The sequence below is a fragment of the Aptenodytes forsteri genome, unplaced genomic scaffold (genome assembly GCF_000699145.1).
Source record: "Aptenodytes forsteri isolate BGI_AS27 unplaced genomic scaffold, ASM69914v1 Scaffold9, whole genome shotgun sequence".
Lineage (NCBI taxonomy): Eukaryota > Metazoa > Chordata > Aves > Sphenisciformes > Spheniscidae > Aptenodytes > Aptenodytes forsteri.
In genome coordinates, this window is record NW_008796217.1 from 6849346 (window position 1) to 6874895 (window position 25550).

Sequence of the window (25550 nt, forward strand, 5' to 3'; positions counted from 1 at the left end):
CCTAAAAAAAAAAAAAAAAAAGGAAGCCTAAGATCGAATATGGCAAGGTCAGCAGCTGCAGATCTTGTTGGGATGCTGTAGGGTTTACACCAGAGCAGGCCACTCTTGCATTTGTGCTCTTCCTGTCTTTTTTTAGGTCCCCAGCATGTCACTTATGGCAATTGCATATTAGGACGTTAGCCTATTTGTATGTAAAGGGATTTTGGGGAGATGCCTCCGTATCGCATGGGTGAGAGCATGTTGAACCCTCTTTGTGAGCAGGCCTTTCCAGGGTGGTACATGGCTGCAGCACTGTGGCAGGTTGAGTATCCCGTGCCTCGGGGAGGCTCCGCTTGAGCCTGTCCTCAGCAGGGAACACCCCTGTCCTCACCATACCACTGTACTTCATGTGTGGCAGAGAGGCCTTCAGAATATACTTGTTCAGTTCTTGCTCTGTTGAATTCCCTCAGGCAATATCCAAATACTTTTCTTAGATCCCTTTGGGCACAAGGGACGCTGTGGCAGGAAGACAAACCTTTGTCTCTGGGTGTAAGGGACTCCTGATTGCAAAATGTTTGACCTATACGCTGTCACAGTGACTCAGATTGTTAAACTTGATTTATTATTATTAAAATTGAAATACATGAACTGGATTTTCTCACATTGTCATTTGCTACATCAGATTTCCTTCCCTTCTCTTCTTTGACACTCTGGTGCATGCATTTTCACAATATAGCTGACTGTCCTGATAGTATGTTTTATTTGATGCTTGTTTGAGAGCATTCCAAGCTGCGACAGATAAATGGTATTGGCAGGGGTGTTGGAAGGGTTGTATTTTTCACATTACCAGAGTGTATATTCTACAAGCTTATGTACTATTCAGATAACTGCATCTCTAAGCTGAAACTGAAATGGTTAGCTGTCTGTCAAGTTCTTGGCTTAGCACACATTTTCTGTAAATTTGGTAGCATTTGCTGGGATTTATTGGAGAGTTTATTCCAAAGAGTCAGCATTACTTCCAAATGGAAAGTTGTTTGTCCCCTGTACTCATCTTTGTCCGAGCAGTTCATACACGGTATTAAGTATGAGTGCAGCATCAGTGCCAAGCTGATGGACAGAATGAGAACAGAATGAACAAAAATATGTTGTTTTCTCAAAGGAGTTTTGTTTTTATACTGTCCTTCGGTTCAAGAGGTTTATATGTATTTCTATTATACATTTTACCTATAGAGTGAATTCTATCAGTCTGCCATTGACTGTTTTCAGTTGCCACATGCAGCATTTCTTACTTCATCCACATAGCAACAGCATAGCCAAAGTGATTTCTGGTTAACCTTGATGTGGGAGAAGACCCCTGTAACAGTACTTAGATAACATATGCATCATACTAATGCCATAGATGAACCCAGCTAGTGCTGTAAAAATCCTTTCTCCCCTGATGTTGTATGAACTTAATGTTTGATACAAGCAGTGGGATACAAATGCCTCTAAGTTCTCATAATAGGATATATATAAAATTGGGCAAAGGCACAGTTTTAAAATAGTCTCTGTGCGAGCATTGTAAGGGCAGATAAATGTTCCTAAAATAGCAATATATTTCTATTAAACAAAAAATCACTCAGACGCCACCTGCTGCTTTTGGCATTTTAAAATCTTACTTGGAATAGAGAGCACAAATGATTGCTTCTCTGTTTCCCTCTCCCCTCCTAACTTCGAATGTTTCTGCCCAGCCTTCAAAGACGGCAGCCTGTTTTTCCGAGGCTATTGGTTGGATGAAGTCGGTGGTTATTTGAGCCTGCATCCAGCATGAATGCATCCAGTCTGAACTAGACTGATTAGTACTAAATCCGGGATGCCAGGGCGATCAGGAAATAGAGCACTTGTTTAAACACCAGTAATGATTTTTTTGTTGCATGGCTCTCATGGAAAGCTACTGTTGATTGCCTCAGCGTGGGGAGAAAAAAACCATAAAAAGACAGGGAGTGCAATCCACTTCACTGTTACAGAGGCACCATATGTGCAAAATCTTCTGTCACTCATAAGATTGCTGCACGCTATATGAGAAGGATCTGCAAGGGGTTTAAATCGGACAAGAGAACACTGCACAGGAGTGTTTCTCTCTCTTAGAGTCCAAAATATCAGCATTTTGACAGCTATAAGACCACAAACATTCTTTTTTTAAGCAATTTTATTTCTCTGGCTTACAGTTAAAACTGAAAAAAGGGCAAATGCAAAAATCCTGACAAGCACACACATATTAAGTACTTACACAATCCACCAGTAGTGATATTTTCCAAGTGATAATTTTATCAATAATCATTAACCCATGGGGAAGGAAAAGAAATATAACATTTATTACCATCAAGCAAGAGATAGTGCAACTTTTGTTCATAGTATGCAACAGTGGAAATAAAAACAACTAAATCTGAGATTTTCAGTGCTGCCTGGGGCATTTAGACTCGTAATTCGTGATACATTTCACCAGAAGGTGGATTTTTTGCTCTCTGCCTAGATGAATATGAAAATTTCAGCCAGAGTTTTTGTAGCCACCCTTTAATAAAATAATTCAGGCATGTATATGGAATGTGTTATTCTCAGCACTGAAGCATTAAGATCTGAAAAGAAAACAGTACCTCATGTAAAAATGAAATCAGTAATATTGTCTTCGATATCGCGTAAGAAATATCCTTTCACTAGCTAGCACTCTGGAAAATCAGCTGTCTTTGCATTTCAGATAATTACTTCTTGTATCGTGAAGTTTTCTATATTTGTGCTAGTTGAAGTGAAAAAAACACGCTCTGTGTAAATATTCCTCCTCCTTTCCATTTTCAAGATCTGTTCAGTGGAGCCATCACATCTTCTTTATTGTGGTTTTGGAAATAGATGGACATAATTACCTGTGTAGATTCTTTTTGTCTTTGCCTGGAGGCAGTGAATTAGTTAGTCAGAGCCTAGCAGTCAAAAGGTTCAAAAAATCTTGCTTTTGTTCTTTGTTTGCAGATTTTATTCCTCACCGTACAGTATTCCAACAAACCGCATGATTCCACAGACATCAATCACGCCATTCATTGCTGCTTCCCCTGTCTCTACATATCAGGTACGTCAGATTTGCACTTGTCTACTATGTTTCCCAGTTAATTATGTTTTGGATATGGATGAAAGCAGAGTGTATACCACAGAAAATTGTGTGAGTGCTTGTGCTCTTGAGTCACACTTTAAACAAAAGGCTTTCTAGTAGTATTCAGGTATCGTTTGGTGTAGGGTTTGAAGTGTTTCCTGCATTCTTTACACCAGCAATGAAAGCCACCGTAATTCATTCTTACTTCAGTCAGCTTCTCTAGTAAGTATCATTTTGGTTCATTTCCAGTTGACAACAGCAGAAGCTTATCATTCTTATTGAAATGTTTTGTCATTTTGGCTCCCCTTCATTAGCCAAAAGTTTTTTTAAATGTGTTTTTTTGTAATTTCTGTTGACTGCATTGTATTTTGACCTTTTGACTTCAGTTGTATTTGCTCCAGTAACAGCATCCTTTAAAAGCGCTCATTTTTATCCAATAATCCCTGACAAAGCAAGTTACTTGAGGATAGCTGTCCTCATATCCTTCTTTAGTCTCCCACACATTTTGTCGTTCAGAATTTCTCCTTTCAGCATATCCCCCACAGATCTCCACTGGGAGATTATCACCATGCTCTGTCTTTCTGAGATGGAAGTCAAAACCAGGTTGCATAGTTTTATTATTAGCCGTTCTCTGGGAACATACCAGTTCACTCTGAAGCTGGTCATTGGCTATACATTCTCCCATTTCAGTTATTTCTCTCCTATAGCATCAGCGTTCTTCCAATCCTGGGTCCTACCTGAGATAAGCTACCCAAACTTGCAAAGCTGCATGGTGGGTTGTTCTTAATGTTAGGGTTGGTTTGTTGCGGGGGGGGGCGGTTTGAGATGGTATGCTACTGCTTGCAGGTAATTCTGGGAGGTTGTGCTTACACTTACTGTGTTTTAAACTTGATCTTCAAAGATAAATTATTCTTGTAATTTTCTTTGACTTTTGTGTTATTTAATTTTAGATGGCTATGTAACACTTGCCAAACAAAAGTTGTTTTGGTGAGATAAATTCAGTAAATTTCAGTAAATGGCAACACCAAAGAATTGTCAGTGCCAGAGACATACGAGTGCAGCTCACATGCACTTTTCTCAGTAGCAAAGCTGGCTTAAGAGTCATATCTCCTCCCTCTTATTCAGGCCACTGAATTCAGGCCACGCAGCCACTTATTCCCATCACTGCTCCACAGTTCACAGTTGCCCCCTTCTCCCATCCTGACTTGAACCATTGCATGCATTTGCACCAAAAACATTGATTTTAATTTTTTTTTTAACCCATATCATTCTTGGTAAATAGTTTGCAGTGTAAGCCCAAAGGCATTTGCCCTGGCACAGAGGAGGAACTGCAAGGGTGCAAGAGTGGGAGCAATGAACAGCAGCAAGCTGTGGCAGCTCTAATATATTTTAACTAGTGGGGTTTCACAACAGAAAATTTTGTAGTAGAGGTGTGTTTTGCATGTGTGCACGCTGGTTTTGGTTCTAAAGATGTTTCACTGAACTTGCTTTTCAACAAAAAATTTACTTTGATTAACTTCAACAAGTGTTGAGGCACACAATTATACAATTAATTCTCACCACTTGCTTCATGAACAAAATCACAGGGCATCTGGAGAATCGGGACCTTGTAGTTTTCTCCTAGTCATCCCTGCTCATGCTTAGTCTGAGATGCCACGTGCCCATCTCTGTGAGTTTGGGGATAGCTATACACAGCTATATTTTGTGTACTGGGATACACAGTTCTTGGGGTTGAGTCTGAGTTATGATAGCATGTGGGCCGTTCACGCTTAGCACAGGAGGGAGTTACGGCTCAGAGATGCCACCACAAATGCGCAAAAACTCTGTAATGCATTTAATTGTTAGTAAAATTGGTATATCCATGGAATCTGTTACAAGGCAGAACAACAAAGAAAGACTTTAGTGAGGCATATAGAGTTCTGGTAGGAACGAACCCCACGATGCCCAAGGTAAGAGCTGATCCTGGGGGCAGGGACATCTTAAGCCAGCTTTGCTATGGAAACTTTCAATTAGAATAAGCTTCAAAAACTCTGAATTAGATGTGCAGTTCTTACTGAAAATGGAATAAATCATTCTGGGATCTCTGAAAATGTTATACCTTTGAAAGTTCATACAGATACTTTTGAAAATAAACTTTGAACATTTTCTGTCTCCTGCACTGTTGGTTGGATGACATGTTCATGATTATATTGATGGATGAAAGCAAACAATACAAATGAGAAAACAGGACAACATGGAATATTGCAGACTGCTTTATGAGATATAATGGTGTGGATCGTAGAAGGGGTGCAATCACTCAGACTTCTGACTTTGGTAGAAAACATTATCAAATGACATTTGAAAGCTTTTTCCTTTGTCAATAACTTTACGAAGCATAAGGGAATTTTGTGTTGAGTTACATGACTTAAGTCTTTTGCCAAAATTAGCTCTGTAGTTATAATAGAATATTTTCAAGTAAATCTTCAAGTTCTGTTTTAAACTTTACTGTGCTAATTAAAAGTATTTGATATGCAGGTCCAGAGTACTTCATGGATGCCTCATCCGCCATACGTTATGCAACCAACAGTAAGTGGATACTTGCTTATATCCAGCTAAAAGTGCTTACACTGTAGCCTCGCTCTGCTTGTCAGCCACATTAAAGTCCTAGGTGATGTAAGAGCAGCCAGCTGCTCCCTTTGACAAGAGCCCTCCCCTGTAAAGATTCTCCTTCTTTAAGGAGCACCATTTGATTTAGTGAAAAGGGGAGGATGGGTGATATGTTATCTAATTGCATTGATTATAAGAGAATAACAAGCTCTAAAGTGTTGCTTCTGAAGCTTTGCTTCAGGGACTGCAAGATAACTGCATTCCTGCATACTTTGAATTGCCAGGATCAACACGTTACCCCTCCCTTATATGCTTATTCATCAAAAAAGTCCTTTGTACTTGTATATACTTTAAGGATCCTCAATGCCTCAGTAATGCATTTCAAGTACTGGAAAAGGGTAAAGCACATCTGTCTTACAGTGTCTCTGCCAAATCTGAATCTGCTTTATGATTTGACCAGTCAACACTTCTTTTTCCCCCTGAGTAACTTGTCATCTTTCATCAATTTATAACTACTACTTAAAGCTGCATTACACTTCTACCAACATTCATTAGAAGCAGTGCAGGTGATTTTTTGTTTACCTCACAGAAGAGTTTTGATGCACTTTGCCTAAATATTAGCGATATACCGGAAGGAAACAACATACTGAATCCCACTATGTACAGATTGCTTTAGTTTCATTTCCTACTTTTGGTCAGTTTCTCAGGTATGGATCCACTTAATGGTGTCCTTAATCAAAATTCAAATGTGTACTCCACATAAGCATCTATACATTGATTTATATGAGGAGGGTAAAATTAAAATGAAGGTGTATACTTCAGGATTGTTTGTTATTCACATTTGTGTTCAAATATTTTGACTTCATGATAGAGTAACCTCTGGTGGGCGTTAGCTATACAACAATATGGATATAATTACACTACATAACTGTTTAGTAGCACAGGACTCTCATGCCAGTTTGAAGCCCCCTTCCACATCCGACAACTCTTTGGAGACAAGTTCTTCAGTTTTTTCTTACCAGGCAATGCCCGTAGTGTGGGACGAACTGTCTCCTGGAAGCCCATTTTCCACCACTGCGGTGCTGTGCCTCTGTCCAGACCCTGGTGGAAGTTTCCATCTCAATGGCGTAAAGCTACTGCTGTGTTCCTTGTAGGGAGACAAGCTGTATCGAACAAACTCACAGTCAAAATCAGTCCTGTATTCTAATATTTGAATTTAATTGCAGACCACAAGAAGTCTTAGATGTGTGTGTATGATGAGTTATCAGACTTGTGGAAGCCAAAGGATCTCCGATCCTTGCAGAAAGACTCCCTTTCTAAGAGGAGAACCTAAGCATTTTACCAGTCCCAGTTTTTGTGTATATGTGTGTTTGAGTTTTATTTGACAGTGTTTAGCAAAGCATTTTTCTGCAATACTAGAAGCGGTGAATATTTTGGTGTGGTAATTGGATGTATTTACCCCTTGGTAAAGGCCTGTGAAGAGAAAAAGAACTTCTATAGTGAGCGGCACCCTCAATATGCCGAGTTTAAATTTGTGTTCGTTGCCAGCCAGAGAGTTGTGTCAAAGAAAGGATGTGTGCTTGTAGGAGGAAAAGCAGAGGGACAGTGGGTAAGTGGTGTAATGTTTCAGTTCCAGTGTCATTGCCATTGTGGGTTACCTCCATGTGTTGTCTGTAGCAATTCTAGTCTCTTCACTGAAAGATTTTTCCCATGTGTTTCCCAAGAGTATGTTCTTAAATAAATGGACATGAGGCATTTAGTACTGAAGAAGTATAAAAGCAAAAAGGCAGAACTACCATTCCCCAGGTTTCATTCAGAGATGCATTCTTTATTAGAAATGTCTGAAAAGTTGTCAGAGAATTTTACTACACAGAGGACTCAAGAGGCATCAGAATTAATGGCCTGTTTTGAAAGAAAATAAAGAGTCTGTGTCCATTGTAAATTTGCTGTAGTTTCATGCCTAACTATAGACTCTATTCTAGGCACCTCCGTAGCTTAAAAAAAAAAGAAGAAAAGATTATGATAAAGTTGGCAGAATTTAAGACGTGAGTTTTGGTAACCCTATGAGCTGATGAAACTGGGAACTTTCTGATTTCGTTAGCTTTTTGTTTCTTCTTGTAACTTAGTTTGCCATGTTATTATCTAAATTGCCACCACTTTACCTCATAATATTTTATTATGATGATTGATTGTGGTGCGTAATGTCCCACTGGAAACCAGTGCAGATAAATACTACATTCCCCTTGCCCCAGGAAGGGAGAACATTTTGTTAAGCCTCTATTATTCTTTGTGAGTAGAGATGAACTCTTACAGAAAGCACAGTTTGAATTGCTCAAATGCTGGTGGTTAATTTTTTGTTTTGATTATAAGTATCCGCTAAATCATGTTACTGGATGATTAGCTTTTCATTTCTGACAGAAAGTCCTACTTGATATTTATGTATAATTTAACACCACGTAGTATCACTCATAACAGAAAAATAGGCAGGACCGTGCTGTAGAGGAGACAAAGGAGGTTTTTCATGCAGCATGCTGCACACATACAGGACAGTTTTCTCCCAGGCTGGCAAGCTTACCGACAGGAGGGAAGAGTGGTGCCGCACGGCGCTACCACCCTGTGTCTGCCTGCCTCTGCTCTGCCTGCCCACCTCATCTCCTTTGCCACCTGCCTGCCCACTCATTTAAATACCATGCTCTTTCTTCAGTGATATCCCCTGCAGTAGGTTGGCCTGCCAGAGACGTTGCTCCTTTATTTCCCTTTATATATCGATTTCAGCCACATTTTCCTGATGTGTGCATGTGTGCATTCTGTATCCGTTTACTTGGTGGGTTAAAAGAAACGCACTATAGTAAAAGATTGTATCACCAATTCCTTCCGTAGCTTCTTAACTACAACCAGATAAACCTCTGACCCTAACAGATAGCAGTAACATATGTATTAACGGGAAAATATTTGCGTATATTGCTTTCCATTCCCCAACCTTGTTTGTTTTCTTACTTTTGTGATCTCCTTAAAAGCAGATAACAACGAAAATGACATTCTATGAGGAAAAAAAGTCAGAAATTTTTTTTCCTAATGGGAGAAAGTCAGATGGGCAGTCAAGGACTCTGCAGGTATATCATATTTTACTCATGATTTTCCTTGTAACTTTTAACCTTGATATCGTAGGTTGATGCCAACGAGCAACTGCAACCACAGTTTTAAAAGGCTTTTTATTTTTTGTTATCAGTGATTTTTGCTAAGAGCCATGGAAAATTAATATCAAATAGGTTGAGGTAGCATTGCTATTTCAGAATAAATAATATTAAAAGTATTAAAAATATTCTTCTGCTGGCATAGTAGGGTCACATGTGAAAACCTCCCACATCTTCGTGCTTGCACAACCTTCAGGGTTTTGGAAAACAGGATTCCCGAATTATGTGAACATGATGGAAAATGTACCTTGAGGCTCATGTGTGACTCAGACACTTTTGAAAAATGTACCCTTTGTAAATGGAGCCTTTGCTACTTTTTGGCCATATTGACTGCACTGTGTCCGAGTAAGAATAGCTCAAATTTGCCAGTTTGGTTGCTTTGCTATGTGCCCTGGTCCCTGTCACTAGTTGTAATGGAAAACAAGCTCCAGAAGAGTTACGGCAGTGTGGGGTTGGACTCATATTGGCATAACATTTAATGCACTGATGGTAGTCTGGGCTCCGTTTAGTTAACTATAGCTTTCAAAGTACAGTGCTCACTCATCCCTACTTGAAACAAGTCTTGTATTTCATTACTGCCTCAGGATAAGGGTAGATGGATAGCGATGACAGAATCAAAACATAAATGGGATAAGAGTTATTCTGGGGATTTATAACATTTGCCATATTAGTGTGTTTTTCCTGTAGTCCCCGAAGGCTGCCTGACGGTTCAGGGAAAACTTTGAAAAACATGTTGTTTAAAGTCAATTCATATATAGGTAATCTTCATTTTTATTAACGATGACATTTTTGTAAAACTTTTTTGATTCAAATCTTTACTACAAATAATACATGTAGTCTTCCTCTCTAAAGGCAGATTTTTTTAGTGAACCAACAGAAATGCTCTACCCTAATACTCTATGTGCACACTGGTTTTACACTTACCCTCTTTTATTTGCAAGTAAAACTGTGTGACCATAAGTAATCACTGCGTATGCACAGATAGATGTTCTTGTCAATCTGGAATAGTTTCTGCATAATAGCTGCAGAAGGAATATGCCAGTGGCAGCATGAAGGGTGCAAGCAGAGCAGCATGTGGAAAAACCTACTATTGATAATGATAAAGTGCATTTGGGAGAACTTCTCTTCTGGACATTTCTCAAGCCCTTACAGCCCTTTTAGAAAGGTCAATGTCTTAACAAACGCCCTTATTATTTTTTCCTGTCTTCCTTCCTCTGGCCCATGGCTGAATGTAATCTGTCTGTCTTTAAAAGCAACAACAAAAACTTCTCTTATTTCATAAGCAGTGTAAAACCCCTACTTTGGTGAGAAGCGAGGCTGAGTAAGGACTCCAGATTCTTGCCTTTTGATTGTTGTGCATGAATATAGCATAAAAAGTACAAACTGTCCAACTGAAATATATCAGTTTTCATTTTCTCACTAGCTACTCTGTTGTTTTGGATAATGCCCAAAATACCACAGCAGTTTCAGTGTTTTGATTCCTACGCTCTTGAACAAAGAAGTTCCTTGTGCTGCGTTCAGTGTCCCTCTCCCAAGACGGCTTTCTCTACCTCCCGGTTGTTGCTCTACCTTTTTAGCAAATAGAGCCGGGAGTCCATCTTGCATTTGCCTGTTTGAGTGTAAGGGAACAAAGTATGTCCTCTGCAGACAGTTGAGTCCTGCCTCCAAGATGAAATGTGAGAGTTTGGCTAGCTGGTATGAAAAGTAAACAGGAAATAATCCTTAGAAATTGGAATCTCCAGCTAGTCTTTTAACTTTTAGCTGTGTATTTTTAAGAGATCCTTTGAACGTGAACTTAGTTGAACTTTTAAGGCTAAAGAGTTTAGAGGTTGAAATAACTAACCAAATACCAATGCCAAAGTTCTGCTGAACAATTTTAATTCCAGTGTTTCCCGAGGCAGAAAATCAAGGACTGCCAATTCTATAACTCTGATAATCAAGACAGTAATTGGCAATGTTCCTTTGGGACAGGCAGGCTCGCATGAGGTCATTTCTGCCTGCCTCTCACCCAGCACCCGCTGTATATAGATAGTCTCAGTGCTACTAGATGGATAATTTCAGACTCAGCTGAGCACGCGCTTACCAACCCGCTTTAGTGCCAGGTGCTGTTGTGTTGAGGAGAGTACCCAGGTCAGAAAAGCAGTGCCCAAGCTCAACCAACTCATGCCTCTAAAAGGAAATAGGTGTAAACGATTCACCCAAGTTACAGCTCGTACTCAAGTTTAGAGGTTTGTATGCTTGATTATAGAGCTCTTCTGGAATCATATCAAAGTATTGCTGCAGTCATTTGTTCTGCTGTTGTAGAAATTAATACGGATTAATATGAATGGCAGAAACAGATATATCCAAGTTAGATTTCCAACCCCTTTTGACACTCTGCTAGAGCCCCCTGGTGAAACTGGACATTTTTTGTGATGGCAGCAAGACACACCACATATGGATTCACTTAGAAAACATGGACGGGAGAAACACAAGCGTTTCCAGTAGATAAGCCCTTGCCTTTGAGGAACTTGTGCTTTACTGTTTTATCCTAAAAAGGCTTAAGAGTTCTAGTAAAATTTTCTCTTCTTTCAAATATTCTACAGCTAGTGTGAATACTAAATGGATAAACCTTCAGTCTAAGATTTTTTTAAAGACATTTACATTGGTGGAAAAAACATATATATATATATTTCAAACAAATCTATAAATGTAAATGGAAAAGATACTTGGAAAAGAAGAAGGCTGACACTAAATTTGAAAGGTACCCCAGAGATTTTGAAGCCAGGAAATTCTGGTTGAGGTTATGGAATATTGATTTCTCTTTAACAGAAAAGATGCACCCTTAACCATCAGCCTTCATTGTCAAGAAAAATCTTAACACAACAGCTGTTAAAAGCAGTAAGTTTTATCAAAGGGGGCTATTTTTTTAAAAGATAGTTATTAATCAATAGACATTGGAATACCTTTTGTGGAAGAATGTAGTGCATTTTAAAAAAAATCAATCTCTAATTTTGTACAAAGCCTGCAGTCTGTTTTAACTTTTTCAACTTCACGTACATCAACTAAGACTGAAAATCACTAATACTTTATTTATTTCATATAATATATGTAATGTCTCTGCTTGCATGTAGATTTGCATTTATGTCAAGTTTTAAATTTACACCAAGTCAAAAACCTGAACACAAACTGTAAGGTTCATATATCGTGTTTGCCATTTTGAGAAAAAGTGCCTCATTTGTTTAGCACTGGTCAAGTTAGTTATTGTCCAGGTGGTAGATTAATAAGTAGGCAGAATGTGATAGGATCAGGAGAGAGCGATGGACTGCGTAAGCACATGGTATTAATTATAGGCCAAGAGTTAGATTAATGAGTGTGCAGAAAGTAATGGGCTTAGCAGAGTGGTGAATTAGGTAAGCATGTGATACAAATTTGTCAGATGATTTCTCAGTTTAGCTCACCATCAAATATTTCGCCACATGTATTGCATTATGGTTACACATGCGTATGTGTGCCGTGAACTAGAGAGGCATGTGATACATGTATATTACAGCCCTCTCAAATTTATCCTCTGTCATGGACCATCTCTTACTTTTTGTCTGGTAATGTCCATTGCAGTTGATGCTAATATTATCCAACCTCTGCAGTGAGAGCTCTGCTACGCTGGCTTAAGCAAATCAGATAATATGCATGTAGTAAGTGGGACACAAGCCCACTTGTAACACAGATGGTCGTATAGTGCAATTGCCCAACTTGCAAGTTCTGTGAGGGTGGAAAGGAAAGGCAACAATTTTCATCTGCCACAGGCAGCAAAAAGCTTTGAATAAGCTCTGTGCTCTGGGAGCACAGAGGTTTCACACTAGTTGGTGACAAGGCTGGGAATGATCTACTGTGGGTGCCTGCTGCACACAGTGGTGGGTCCCTTTCCCATGATGGCGGTGTGGTTCTCGTTTCCATAATGCAGGATAGAGGATGTTGCTGCAGGACAGTTCTCCAGCAGAAAAGGACCTGGATCTCCTTTTGGCTTCCCAAACCCGATCCCTGCACTGCAGAAAATCAGCATTTCCATTACAGATGAGGCACTGGGCAGCTTTGGAGAAGGGAACAGCCCTGTGAACCCAGAAGAGCGTTATTGAGGAACAGCTGTGTTACACAACTAGAGTAATGCTGGGACAGCACTGTAACTGTGATGACTCCAAAATAATAATTATAAAGACTGGCACAACCTGTCAAAGTTGTAAATGTGAATTCCTGCTAGTGAAGGATCAAGTCAAGTTTTAGGCTACTGACAAGATGTCCTTTTATATACAACTGGGTAGGAAGGGGGTTATGTAAGAATCAAGATGTAAACTGCAAAGTTAATTATTGTTTTATTATTTTTTAAAATACGGTATTCATATGGGGTTTTGTCCCAGAGGATTCAACTGTTATTGGAAGCAAATTCCAAATGGAAATCATGCATACTTGTTCAGCTGTAAATGTAATGTATAGCTATATTCATCCTTGCCAGGGCTCCTTTTTGACCTGAGCCTACCTTTCCTCGCACTGGTTTCAAAGGATGCACAAAGGCTTAGAGCACTTAGTGACAGATACTTTTTCTTCTGCCACTGATCTGTTGTGTGACCTTGGAGAAAACATCTTTCTTCTCAGCCTCAGTTTCTCATTTGTCTTTTTTTAAATCCCATCTATTTAGTTTATAAAACTGTCATACCACTAAATAGCTTTTACTAGATGTTTGTGAAAAGTCTGGTGGAACAAGGGCCTATCTTGACTGATGCCTCTAAACACAGCCTCACAATGATACTATTAACATTTAGGGTTTTCCTGTTAAATATTAAAATAAGCCTGTCCTAGCTACAAAGGGAAATATTGGATCTGAATTTTACCAGTATAAATCAAGAGTTAACTTCGCTTAAGAAAATTGAATTGCATAGGTGTGAAACAGTGAGAACAAGAAGAGAATCACGCCTGCAGCAGTAAGTTGATGAAGGAGACTCTGGCACCTTCCTAATCCTTAGAACAAAAGCACTTCCATAAATTACCATTAAGTTATGCAAGTGTATTCAAGGACCAATTTACATAAGTAGGGGAAACTAGCTAATCTATATATTACTTATGATTACATCATGATGTATCTAGTGCAGGAGTTGCATAAAAATTATAATAATGTACTCTAAGGACTTAGTGACCAGTTTATAAGACTCAGGATTCCTGCTGTATCCAGGAACCATGCTATATAATCCCTTCCAAAACCTGATTAAATAGTTTGATTTTTTGCCTCTTGATAATTCTATCGGGAGTCTTGTTTCAGAACACCTTTGCTCTGAGGCTTAGCACTGCATTTTTTATTTCCAGCCTAAAGGTACTCCTATTCATTTTACATCCATCTGTTCTTGGTCAAACATTCTCCCCTACCTTCAGTAACTCTTCTCCTTTCTGGATGTTCACCACATTAATTTATAGACAAAAATCTTACCTGCATCTTCATTTTCTAGGCTAACTATGTCAACATCACTATGCATTTGCAGTAACTTAGAGATTTTGTACCTCTGGCTGTGACAGTGACGCTTCTTTGGATCTGTTCCACTTTGAATTCGTTTTTCGGGGACAGCTGTTGCTCACAGTATTCCAACCTTTTGTATAATAGCATTAATACTTCCTTCTCTTTGCTGGGAGTACTTTGCTGCATTGTAAAATAACATCTTTTTTCTCTTGTGCACATGACCTTAGTAATGCAGTCATCCTGTAATTCACTGATATACCTAGGTTTTCTCCTTCTTCCAGGTTCCCAGCAAATGCTCTTACGTTATAAAGGGAACCACGTATTAGCCTAATTGTCTTCATGAATTTGTGCCTTGCTCTGTTTAATCCTGTCCTTCCTGTATGGTAGTTCAATCTTCCGCTTTACTGAACGTGCCTCACAACTTCGTTATTTCCCCAAATCGTATTATTCAAGGGCATTATTAAAAATATTGGATGAGAACAATCCTTATGGAGATTTTAGTGACCCTCCCACTGAAGCAGTATAGCTTGTCTTTTAGCACAACCTGATGTCATTTCCTGTTTAGTTAATTCTTTATCATCCCCAAAATTTAGTAATTTCTGGTGTAGCACTGCCTGAAATACTTTATTGACCTTCAGAGAGCTTAGATCTGCTGCATGTGCTTTGTCTAGAAACTAGGTCATTTTATTTTAAAAAATGAGGTTAGGTAGCTCTATCTTTGGTTTATCTATGTTCTGTCTTCATTAATATCCCTTAGTCCTGGCCACTGGACCTGTGCTTATGTGTGCCAGCTCTTCCATTGCTCTCCAATAGAGATGGTCGAGTCCTGGTTCCTCATTTCACTTGCACCCGCACCTTGAGTTCAGTGACTTCTCTGGGTTTTTCCTCTCCTCTGACTGTATTCATTCCTCTGCCCAAACTCTCATTCTCAGAAAGCTGCCTCTGCTGTCTGATGGCTCATGTGGGAAATTGAGGCAGTTTCCTTATCCTGTTGGGGCTACTTCTGAAGTACCTTTAACGTGTACCCCATCCTCAATGCCCAGCTCTGGGTTCTGTCCTTGTGTTTCAGTTATCTATGTGAAAAACCTTTTGTCAGGTGTTTGAATATAATTTGCAAAGTCTCAGATAGACTTTTAGCGAATCTTACTTCTGGCCTCTAGATGTAGGTTTTTTGTCTTTTTTTTTTCCCTTCTGTGTTCATTCCTGATATACTTACTGAGGTGCCTGAGTAAGTGGCTGACTAATTAACACCTCCTTGACTGTAACTGGTGAAGCATCTTAATAACATAATTATTTTTAAATTATTTTTGCAGAGACAGTGCTAACAGGTTTTTTTATATCAATGTATAAATGTAGACTGTGATTTGACATCCTGGAAGTTAGAAACATCCAAGATATCGTAAGTAATAGCTTATTATTGAATGTAGTCAGGTCTAACAGTATTTGCTATTCATTTTTTACTCTATTAGATAAAATGCTTTCTTTTCAGTTCAAATGTCTTTATAAAGAATGTAATATTGACCTAAGCTTTGCAGTACAGAGGCAAATCTAGATCAAATCACATGTATCTTTCCTAAAGTGATTTCAGTCCCACTGAAGTGAAGTGGAGTGATTGCTTAGTTAGAGTTTTCAGGTTGTAACCTTGTGGCCTTGTTTTCCTCTCAAACTGGTGTAAATTAGGAATAAATCCATTCTAAGTCCATACATTCAAAAGTGCGTGCCAAAAAGCTTCTTGTTATGAATCAGTGGTATCTGCAACATTGTTGAGAGCATGGTTTCAACCTCTTTCTTATGTGATTGTGAAAACAAATAGTGAAATATAATAGTATAAACACTGAACATTCTTTGACTGTTTCATAATGGATTGGTGAAGAATGAGTTGTATAACACAGTGACAGATCAACAGAGTCTGAAGAATTTTGAAGGAGTGCTGAGTTGTTATTTAGTGAAACCACTGAATGGTTGTTTTTTGGACTACCTGCCAAAGAGAGATGCACTTCCAGCAGGGTAGATTTTCTTATCGGAAGGCCTATTGTTAAAAGGAAGGTGGAAATTAGGGGTTGAAATTTCACTTCTTCTAACTGTGGTGTAAATGCAATTTGTTATTTATTATTACTGACTACAGCCTTGAGCATACCTAGTTAAAGGATGTCTGCTGAACAGCCTTCCCGCTCCATGCCTTTTAAATAAGTTACCTGGGAGGTTTTGTAACGTCACTGCAGGCCTTGTTGCCCAGGAGAGCCCCTGTCTCTAACATGCATCCCAAATCCCAGGTGTAGCCCTTCAGCACTGTGCTTTTCAGAGCGAGCAATGGAGTGGAAGTTACCTTTTCTCTACGCACCGCAAACCACACACGCATCCCAAAGCAGGAAGACAATTGGGTTCCTCATTATCAGATGTCTACTTCTGCCTCCTAAAAAGCTGTATAACTCACAGAGAAAAAACATGTGCAGAGTCCTCATCCAGGGCTCAGTCCAGGATAACTTGGATGATTTCTTCAGCTCCAAGCTGAGGGTCACAGGGTTGACACCCTGCTACTGATCTCCGTGGTGGGACAAGAGGCTTGCATATGATTCACACAGCAAATTGCCTGCTTTCAAACAGCCTTTGTACTTTTCCAGTACGGCAATCTGTAAATCATTATGCACCCCCTCTTTGCCCAATCCACACAGGATGTGAGTCTGTCTCAGCTCCCAGCTTGATAGCCTTCCTCTTTAGCGCGATCAATAAAAAACTCCTGCTTGCAGCTTTGGAAATTACTAGTCTATAGCCTGCCTCTAGCCAAGAGGGTGGGTGTCACATTCACAGATGTCCCACATCTGACGGGGTTGAGGCTAGAGGCATATTTTCTATTGGTAAGTAAGGGGAGAGACCTGACGTTGTAAAGCTGGTCCATCCACGCTGCCACAACTGCTCCTGGCTAACCCCGGGTTCCAGTGGGCCAGGAGCACCAGCAGTGTTTCAGGAAAAGCATGGTTGTATGCACTCCACCACTGACATTTCTTCCTGCTGGCAGGCCATGTCATTTCTGTGGAAAGGAGAGGATTGCTCTAGGTGTACTTACTTTAAATGGGGATGAAGTGTTTGATGCAATGAGCATTTCCTGGTGCTTGTCACAGGTCTTCCTTCAGAGAGAGGAGGGGGTGGACATTTGTCAGGAGCAGTTTGTGTTTCTGATAGACAGGCAGATGCAGCACCCTTTCTCCCTGATTCGTGTCTGTGGAAGTAGCAAAGCTGTATTAGCTCCCTTGCTAACTCCTGCTCCAAGTTCAGCAAGCAAAGCCACTCATCATGACAGCTAAAGCTGTGACAGGCCACATCTTTCCCCAGGAACAGCACAGGAATAACAAGAATTTGAAGGGAAAGACCTGTGCAATTCCCCTGGTTTCATGCTGCCTTCTACAGATAGTAATACCCAGTTGACGTCTTCAACCTCCACTTGATATCCAATTTTATAACATTTCAGCCTAAATCTTCGCAGGTATTCAACACCTTGGGCATGTTGGTTTCAATAGGACGTGACTATAGAGCCCATTTTAGGCAGTTGCTTAGAGCAGGGTGATGGGGGGAAGATGGTCTTTGAAAGGTAGTCTTGGTACTGTTGCTGCTGCCAGGAGAGAGTTTGGGCTCAGTGCTCAGATTTGGACTCACAACAGCAAACCTACCTTCAATCCATGCAGTGTTCATGGTAAAGGCAGGTGTGACTTTCCTGGAGTAGCTCCCAGGACCTCCGTACTAGTTTTGGCCTTCCCTTTGTTTTGCCTCCACTTCACAAGGTAGCAAAACCAGACCATTTACCCTTGGGTGACAAAGTTCAGTTTTGGCTATAACACTGAGAAACCTTTTGCTGGGACTGCGTAGGTGATGTGCCACATCTTTGGACTCTGGGCTTTGTACTTCAGTGCATAGTAACCACAGATGTTTCCACAGGGATAATATAAATACATCTATGTATGTAACTGCCATTGGGTGACAAAGTTCAGTTTTGGCTATAACACTGAGAAACCTTTTGCTGGGACTGCGTAGGTGATGTGCACATCTTTGAGACTCTGGGCTTTGTACTTCAGTGCATAGTAACCACAGATGTTTCCACAGGGATAATATAAATACATCTATGTATGTAACTGCCATCCATTCAGAAAAAAAATATTGGAGGTGTTTGTGCTATAAGCCGGGTGAGCTCATTGTAAAGATTTTGGAATAGAGCTTGAGGAGTTTTGAGTACCATAATCTAAAAGAACTTCCTTGCATGGGGACTGGATGTTCAGCTGTGTTCATTTGTCATTCTTCCTGGAGTTTTACATGCCATTCAAATCTGTCTTCCAGATAAAAATCAGTGATACAGGTCATGGCTTTGAGAGTGTGGACTATGGTAATTTGCCATGATCTGTTTGTGATGATATCTGCTTGCCTCCCCAATATGCAGTGTATTTGAATCTTCTCTGAGCCTCTTTTCATCATTTTGTTCAACAGACAAGTAAAGGAGTAAGTAGGAGCATGCCGTGAGTGCTGTTGTGTCAAGTGAAGTATGAGACTGTGCCTTGCTCTTTCCTTTCATCTTCTTGGCCAAGCTGGGACAATATGTGACTGGGTATTATGCCATATTTATTCTTCTTCTCACAGAAGAAAAGGCTGTGTTAACTCTTTTGTGCTGGTAAAGTTCTTGTGGATAAATACAAGTGACAGAACTCTTTGAAGTTAATAATTCCAATATCCAGTATAAGTCATAGGCGTGTCACAGGCATTGCTTTTGTATGTTATATGCCCTAAAGGACAATAGTTTTGCTCAAATGTGGTGGTTTCCCTCTGAGAAGTATTTTCTCTATTTCAAAGAATGCTATCTATCATTATGACATGCTCCAAAGTAGAAGCCCAAGCCAAGCAAGCCAAGCAACAGCAGAATCAGCAGAAGGTTAGAATGTGTGGCAGACAAAGACTTAAAATCCCAAGAGTCTTCTGTCAGGCACCCATTTTTACCCTAGATATCATTGGTTAATTAGTTGCTGTGAAGTCAGTGCACGCTAATGTGAAATTGTTTAGCTTCGCTGTGAGTGAGTCCATTTTGCTGACCTTCGACTTAGGAACTACAGTAAATGTCATGAGCTGCAGCGAGCTGTTCAGGCCTTCTGCGGTGATCTGCTTAGACCTTGAAGCAGCTGACCTGTAGGTATACCCAAATAGCAAGTTTATAGCAAATAGGCCTGATCAGAAGTGAAAAGATGAATCATCATCTCTAAAATACAGGACAGTTGCCAGCAAGTTTTAAAATTTTCTCTGCAGAGTTAAGGGACTTGGAATGCAACTTCCTAAAAGTGATTAATCAGTTCTGATGATTGATATAAGGCTCTAATTTTCCTGAAGGTTTTCAAAGGCTTCTGAAATGTTTCTGAAATATTCCAATAATTGGTGTTGTACAATATTAAAAATCCTGCCAAGCTGCCTAATTAAATACAGCCATAGTTGCTTCTCAAAACCGAAATTAACTACTTGGTTTGACATATTGTGAGCCCTCTTACACAGGTGGATAATTCAAGCTCCACAAGGAGTTTTGGTCACCTAGTTTCTCACTTCAGTGGATCTGCAATTGAATCATTTCCTCTTAATGGGTGACTTGACTAAGTGGTTTGAAAGTAATTAGAAAACCCAGTGGATCTGATATTGAAGAGTATGATCAGCATCTTATCAGGAACTACTTATTTCCTGTGGGAAACTGCAGTCGACTTTTCAACAAATTCAGAAGGCAACTTGTTGCTCCTTCTTCTAAGGAAGCTAATCAAGGAATGGTTGCACCATCCCAGGCATGTTTTAACTTGTGATGAAGTGATCCCAGCTGATTTTAAAGGCATTTTCAGAAAGTCTATTCTTTATTAGTATTCGATGTTTTATTTGGTCACTTTTAAGAAAGCAGTAATTGACTTCTTACAGACGCAGACTATTTTTTATCCACTAATACATTTTAATCTTGGTGCACAGCTGTTAATGGGATATGCTTCCACTCCAAAGCAATTCAGATTGATTTTGTTTCTACTTCAGAAATATATTACAGTAGGCCCACAGTATATAAAAGTGCTCAGTGTGTTGAGATGAACTAGCCTCACGGTATTTGCAGCTTCTAATGGAAGCTCAGTACATTTAGAGAAGAAGTGGTGATTGATTGCCTGGTGCTCGGGCTAATTGATATGGCACTGAGTTAGTCAGAAGCTCTCAGCTCCATCAAAATCACACATGACATTGCTTCAGTGCCTCTTAATATTGACTGGGTAGTTCATATGATAAAAGCAGCATGTTTTGGAGGAGACTTCCAGAGCTGAGTGAATCTTCCTTCAGCATCAGTTACATTTTTTCCAGAAAGGCTTCCTGCCTGGAGTAGCATTACTCCTCCGCTGGAAATTTTTTAAAAGGATGTTCTCAGGTCTGTTTATTTTTTATGGGCTTGGATGCGGTCACTGAGATCCTGTGAGATCAGAAGAATGGAATGAAAGTGGCCACAGATGACACTTGAGCTATTTCCACAGCTGGATGCACACCAGCCAGAGTAGGCGGTCCTCTGCAGATGAATTAGTTCGTTGAAGTACATGATACAAAACATCTGTTACAATGAGAACAAACAAAAACAATGTGCCTTTGAAGACTGTGATTTGTTGGGAGCTGCTTGCAAGGGTGCTGAATGAGGCAGTTGTCAGCAAGGAAACATTTTCAGGCTTGCCCTTGTGTGAACTAAAGCAAAACTACACAGTAAAAATATCTAAATTCAATCAAGCAAAAGACCTGCTTTTCCCGAATTTTGTTACTCTGATTCCTGATACGGCAATGGGGAGGGAGGGAGCCCTTCTGTACCAAATGTTTTTTATATCCTAAACCACTTTTAATACGATGGTATAATTCCAGCTGAGTGGCTGTAAAAACTTAGAAGCTACACTGGTACAGTAACTGTTATTCTGTCAGTCGTTCCCCGCACTGCTTCATTACCAGCTGTCTTGAAGTGCAATAGACGTTTTTCATTGTCACTGCCACCTGATGACAAATAAAACCTTCAAAATGGTTTTGCTCTGAGGAGTAGCTCACAGCTCCTAGCCAGAAGTAGACCTTTCACGTCACCTTAATGAACAGAAGCAATTCAAACGTTCCCACCCCATTTTACTCTTACGAGGCAGTTTGATTTTGGCTGCCTTTGGTTTCTTTGTTGCAGTTGAGCTGATGAGGAAGTAGGAATACTAGAAATTTCTGGAGTAGACAAACATGGCTATGTGCATAAAGGCTGAAGACAGATCAATCAAATCCAGGTGTTTATTGGTTATTGCAGGGCAGTACTGTTCTTGTAGATGGTTTAAAGAAAATGCAATATTCCTAACACAGTATTTTAGCCATGGTAAGGATGAATTAGATGCAGGTATATACCAAAGCACTGGTTCCTCTCTTGTTTTTTTCTAAAGTGAGCATACTAACTAGCACACAGATTTGATAGATGAGAACCGTATCCTATATGCATAATAGGCAAAGGCTGCACTACCAAAGCATGCTCCCAAAGAGGGTTGGTGCCTAGTCTGTGTGTGCACATAAGGTAGACAATAGTAGTAAAAGAAATAAATGGAAGTTAATCCTTTAGATCAAGTACGTAATAGGGATATGTGATTTTGGACTTGGAGATCCTTTAGTTCCTTCCTTGCCAATGGCCCGCTGTGTCTGCACAAGGCAGCTACATTGTTTTTTTAAAGGCTCAACAACTGAAGCAGGAGCTCCCGTGGGTCTCAGGGTGTCAGATGGGAGAGGCCATTTTTCCTGGCTTTGCATCTGTGATCCAGTGGTGGGTATCAGGAGAGGTGAGAAGCTGCTGAGGAAGCAAAGTTAAACAAGATTCTTGTTTAGTTCAATTGATTCTAGTTTATGCTTTCCTGATGAGCAGGGTGTCAGATTATATACGTAGTCATAGTTTATTATAGCTGTACAAGACAATTATGTTGATCTTACTTTTATTTCCTAGTACTCTTTGCTCTCATACACATCAAAGATGTAAAATTTTAGTCTTGTTGGTAATTAGCTAGAAAGCAAATATGTTGTCTGTCAGTACAGAGGATACAAAGCACAAGAAATTGTCCTGGGGGAGTCTAGATTCTAGTCTAATTTTTTTTCTCCTCATCAGATTTTTATTTCCCTTTCATCAGTTGCCTCAGCCATTAAATAAATGTACTGGAAGTAAACTTTGCCATTGTGAAATTCATTCAGCTTTTTAAACCACCTAGTAACTCAGTATGGATCCTCAATTGAGGAAAAGCAGTTTGGTACATCAAACAAAAATGTACATCAATGTTTCCCAAACTTGCAACAACCCCTTGCGGTCTGTATTGACAAAGGTTTCACGCTTGCTTGCTGTTAGTTTTAAGCAGACCAGGGCTAATGCTGTGCACAGTTCTGATTTGATTCACCCATTATAGTCCAAAGGCTTTGATTCCTAACTTGTGATTAGTGCTCTGGTTAAGAACAGCAAATGAGTATATGCTAAATTATTTGGCTCTGCAGTTGCTCTTCAAAGCTGTCTTTCTGGAAAGAGAAAACTCACAGGGATTATTTTACAATTTCTGCAGCGAATCTCTGCATCAGTACTTTATGCCTACAGCTGGTGGATTTATACGTTGCAATTTATTCTGGGGATTGACCCCTCCCCCCACTTTTGTTCATGAATTGCAAAGAGATCATTATCTTCATAAATACTGTCCAAAACTTTCATATGAATAATTTATGGCAACATTTCAGACTAAGGATTGTTCTCAGTGTGCATAACAAGTATTTATTAGATGGTTTTGTACTAGAAGTTGTTATTACACTTGCCGCCTTCCCATTCCCAGGTTGGTTGTCCTTATCTTTATTAATTACTTCAGCTTCTAGACAAGATGGCTGTTTTGCCATAAAATAAGATTTTGTGTCTTGATTAAACAAGTCTGCAGGCAGCCATAGGCTGCCTGTATGGCAAGTACTGCAGAAAATAAAAATAACACAAAATTTAAAATTGGGTTGTTGGGAAAAAAAAAATCACTGAATTACGGTCTGAATCTGAAAACAAGAGAAAAATCATTGCTGCTTGGGATAATTAATTCATTACAATCTGTCTGTGGTATAAAAATCTATTGGATACCTGCATAGTAATGTACAGTTTGGCGTCTGTCTCTGAGGATTAAAACAATGTGAAATCCTGGTAGCATTCAAGTCGGTGACAAAACTCCTAACTGATTTCAGTGGGGCCAGGATTTCAGGCCAAATTTTTCAAATTCACTAAACTAAGATCTGTACATTACTGTGATTGTTGGATTATGGAGGTTTTAACCATTGAAACTGCAAACAGCTTCTGCTAAAAATTTGTCCTCATCTAGTTCCGATTTTATGCTTCAAGCTTGTGAATTTCTGCATTACTTCCCTGCATTTATAATTAATTGCAGTGACACAGGGCTGAAGCACCGCAAAACAGGGTCTTTCATGATACTGCAGTTCCTCGATAGTAGAAATAGTACCAGAAAATACCACAAGAAATACTACCAGAAAAACCATTTCATGTACTTTTCAGCCCCACAAATGGATTTTCTGTGTGCCTGGGAAAGCCACTGCAGAACAGAAATATGGCTGCCAAGAGGTTGGTCTCTACTGGAGTTTATCGGAACATCTGCCGTTAGTTATGTTGTGTCTTTTGATGTCAAAGACAAAACAAGGGTTTGTTTGGTTTTTGGAGGAAGGGGGTTCACATGGAATGAAGATTCACAAGCATGCAGTGCACAGAGTCCAGCCCTCGAGTCCCCGTCACTCTGGAATTAATTAGAGCGCTCTTTTTGCTATCCACACAGCTCTCAAGAAAAGACGGGAGTATTAGCCATTTGCCTATCATCTCGTTCCTACTTATCTTCCTTTGGATGTTTTTTGTTTCCTTTTCCTCTGAGGCTACCCTTTGCCTCTGGCTAGGACTGACAAGACTATTACATATATAGTACTCTGTGAATAATAAAATTTGGCTTTGTGGGCAGAATCAAATAATAACTCTAAAACTTGTCTTGAAGTGAAGACGTGCAGAGCGAGAGGGTAGTGACATGGAAAAAGTTGTGAAAATGTTGTTTTGACTCCACTCCAGGAGAGAACTTAGGGAGTGGGGAGAGGGTGAGAAGAAGAACAAAGACACAATATCTATAATCTTTCTGTTTTCATTTCTGGGTTATTGAACTAATTTTAAGCTTTTTTCCCCTTCAAATTTAGATAAATTCTGAAATGACATGTCATTTTGAAATATGGTGGAAACATTACATTTTGACAGCTCCAATTTTTTCATTCTTTTGGTCACAATTATGTGCCAAGTGTGACCTGAATTCACAGGATGTTTTATTCTCCCTCAAAGTGTTTTTTCCAAATAATTTACTGTTCATCTCAGCAATATGTGTATACCGTCCAGCTGGCCTGTTTTTTCTCTAGCTTATACTATGATTTATTCCTCCAAAGCATAGACATCTTCTTACCTTCGTGTAAAAGGCATCTCCCTGAACTCATGGCAGACTCAGCTGCCCAATCTGTGCTTCCCAGAAGGCTGATCATCCAGTTTGGGTCAAAGACTCGCTCTGGTACCTCTACCACAGTAGTGGGCCACCAGCTTATTCTTCTCTTGGCTGCAGAGCAAGGTGCTGTATGTTGTCTGAGACATTTTCACAGCAGTATTTGGTAGTAGGCAGTTCCTAGTCAGCTGCCTTGTAGCCTGAAGAACTGACTTCTGTTGGGTAAGTGTAAATGTAGGGTTTAGAAAAAGACCTTGACAATTCTTGAACTGCTCTTTCTTGGCTCATCCTTAGGACCTCTGAAATTAGTGTTGACCGCAATGGTAGTTTGATTTCTAGATGCCAGAGAAAATAAAACAGACATAAAGATTTTTTCCAGAGAAAACTGAGCACCTCTACAATACTCAAATAGCTGAAAGATATTCAGGAAAGCAGCCCAGAGAAACATCTTTGACTTCAACCTAAAATTCTGCAAATCAGACTCTGTGTGTAGGACACAAAGCCATAATGGAGTAAAGAACGTCTTCATCATATGTCAGGATCTGACTCCTGTGCATTCACATGGGCTTGTACACAGCAACTGGTAGGAAATGGCAGTGCACCAAAAAGCTATAATAAATCAAAGCTTTTTATAGCGATTACTGCAGCATGTATGGATAAATGTGAAC

The 25550-nt window shown here is 39.7% G+C and overlaps 1 protein-coding gene across 2 annotated transcripts in view; it reads left to right on the forward strand.

Annotated features, from left to right (window-relative positions):
• Positions 1–25550, forward strand: part of RBMS3 (RNA binding motif single stranded interacting protein 3) — a 450305-nt gene that overhangs the window by 384008 nt on the left and 40747 nt on the right. For both annotated transcript variants that reach the window (XM_009288628.2, XM_009288627.1), the window contains 2 exons: positions 2980–3076; positions 5612–5662. In XM_009288628.2, coding sequence (XP_009286903.1) covers positions 2980–3076; positions 5612–5662 — 148 coding nt within the window. The remainder of the gene's footprint in view (positions 1–2979; positions 3077–5611; positions 5663–25550) is intronic.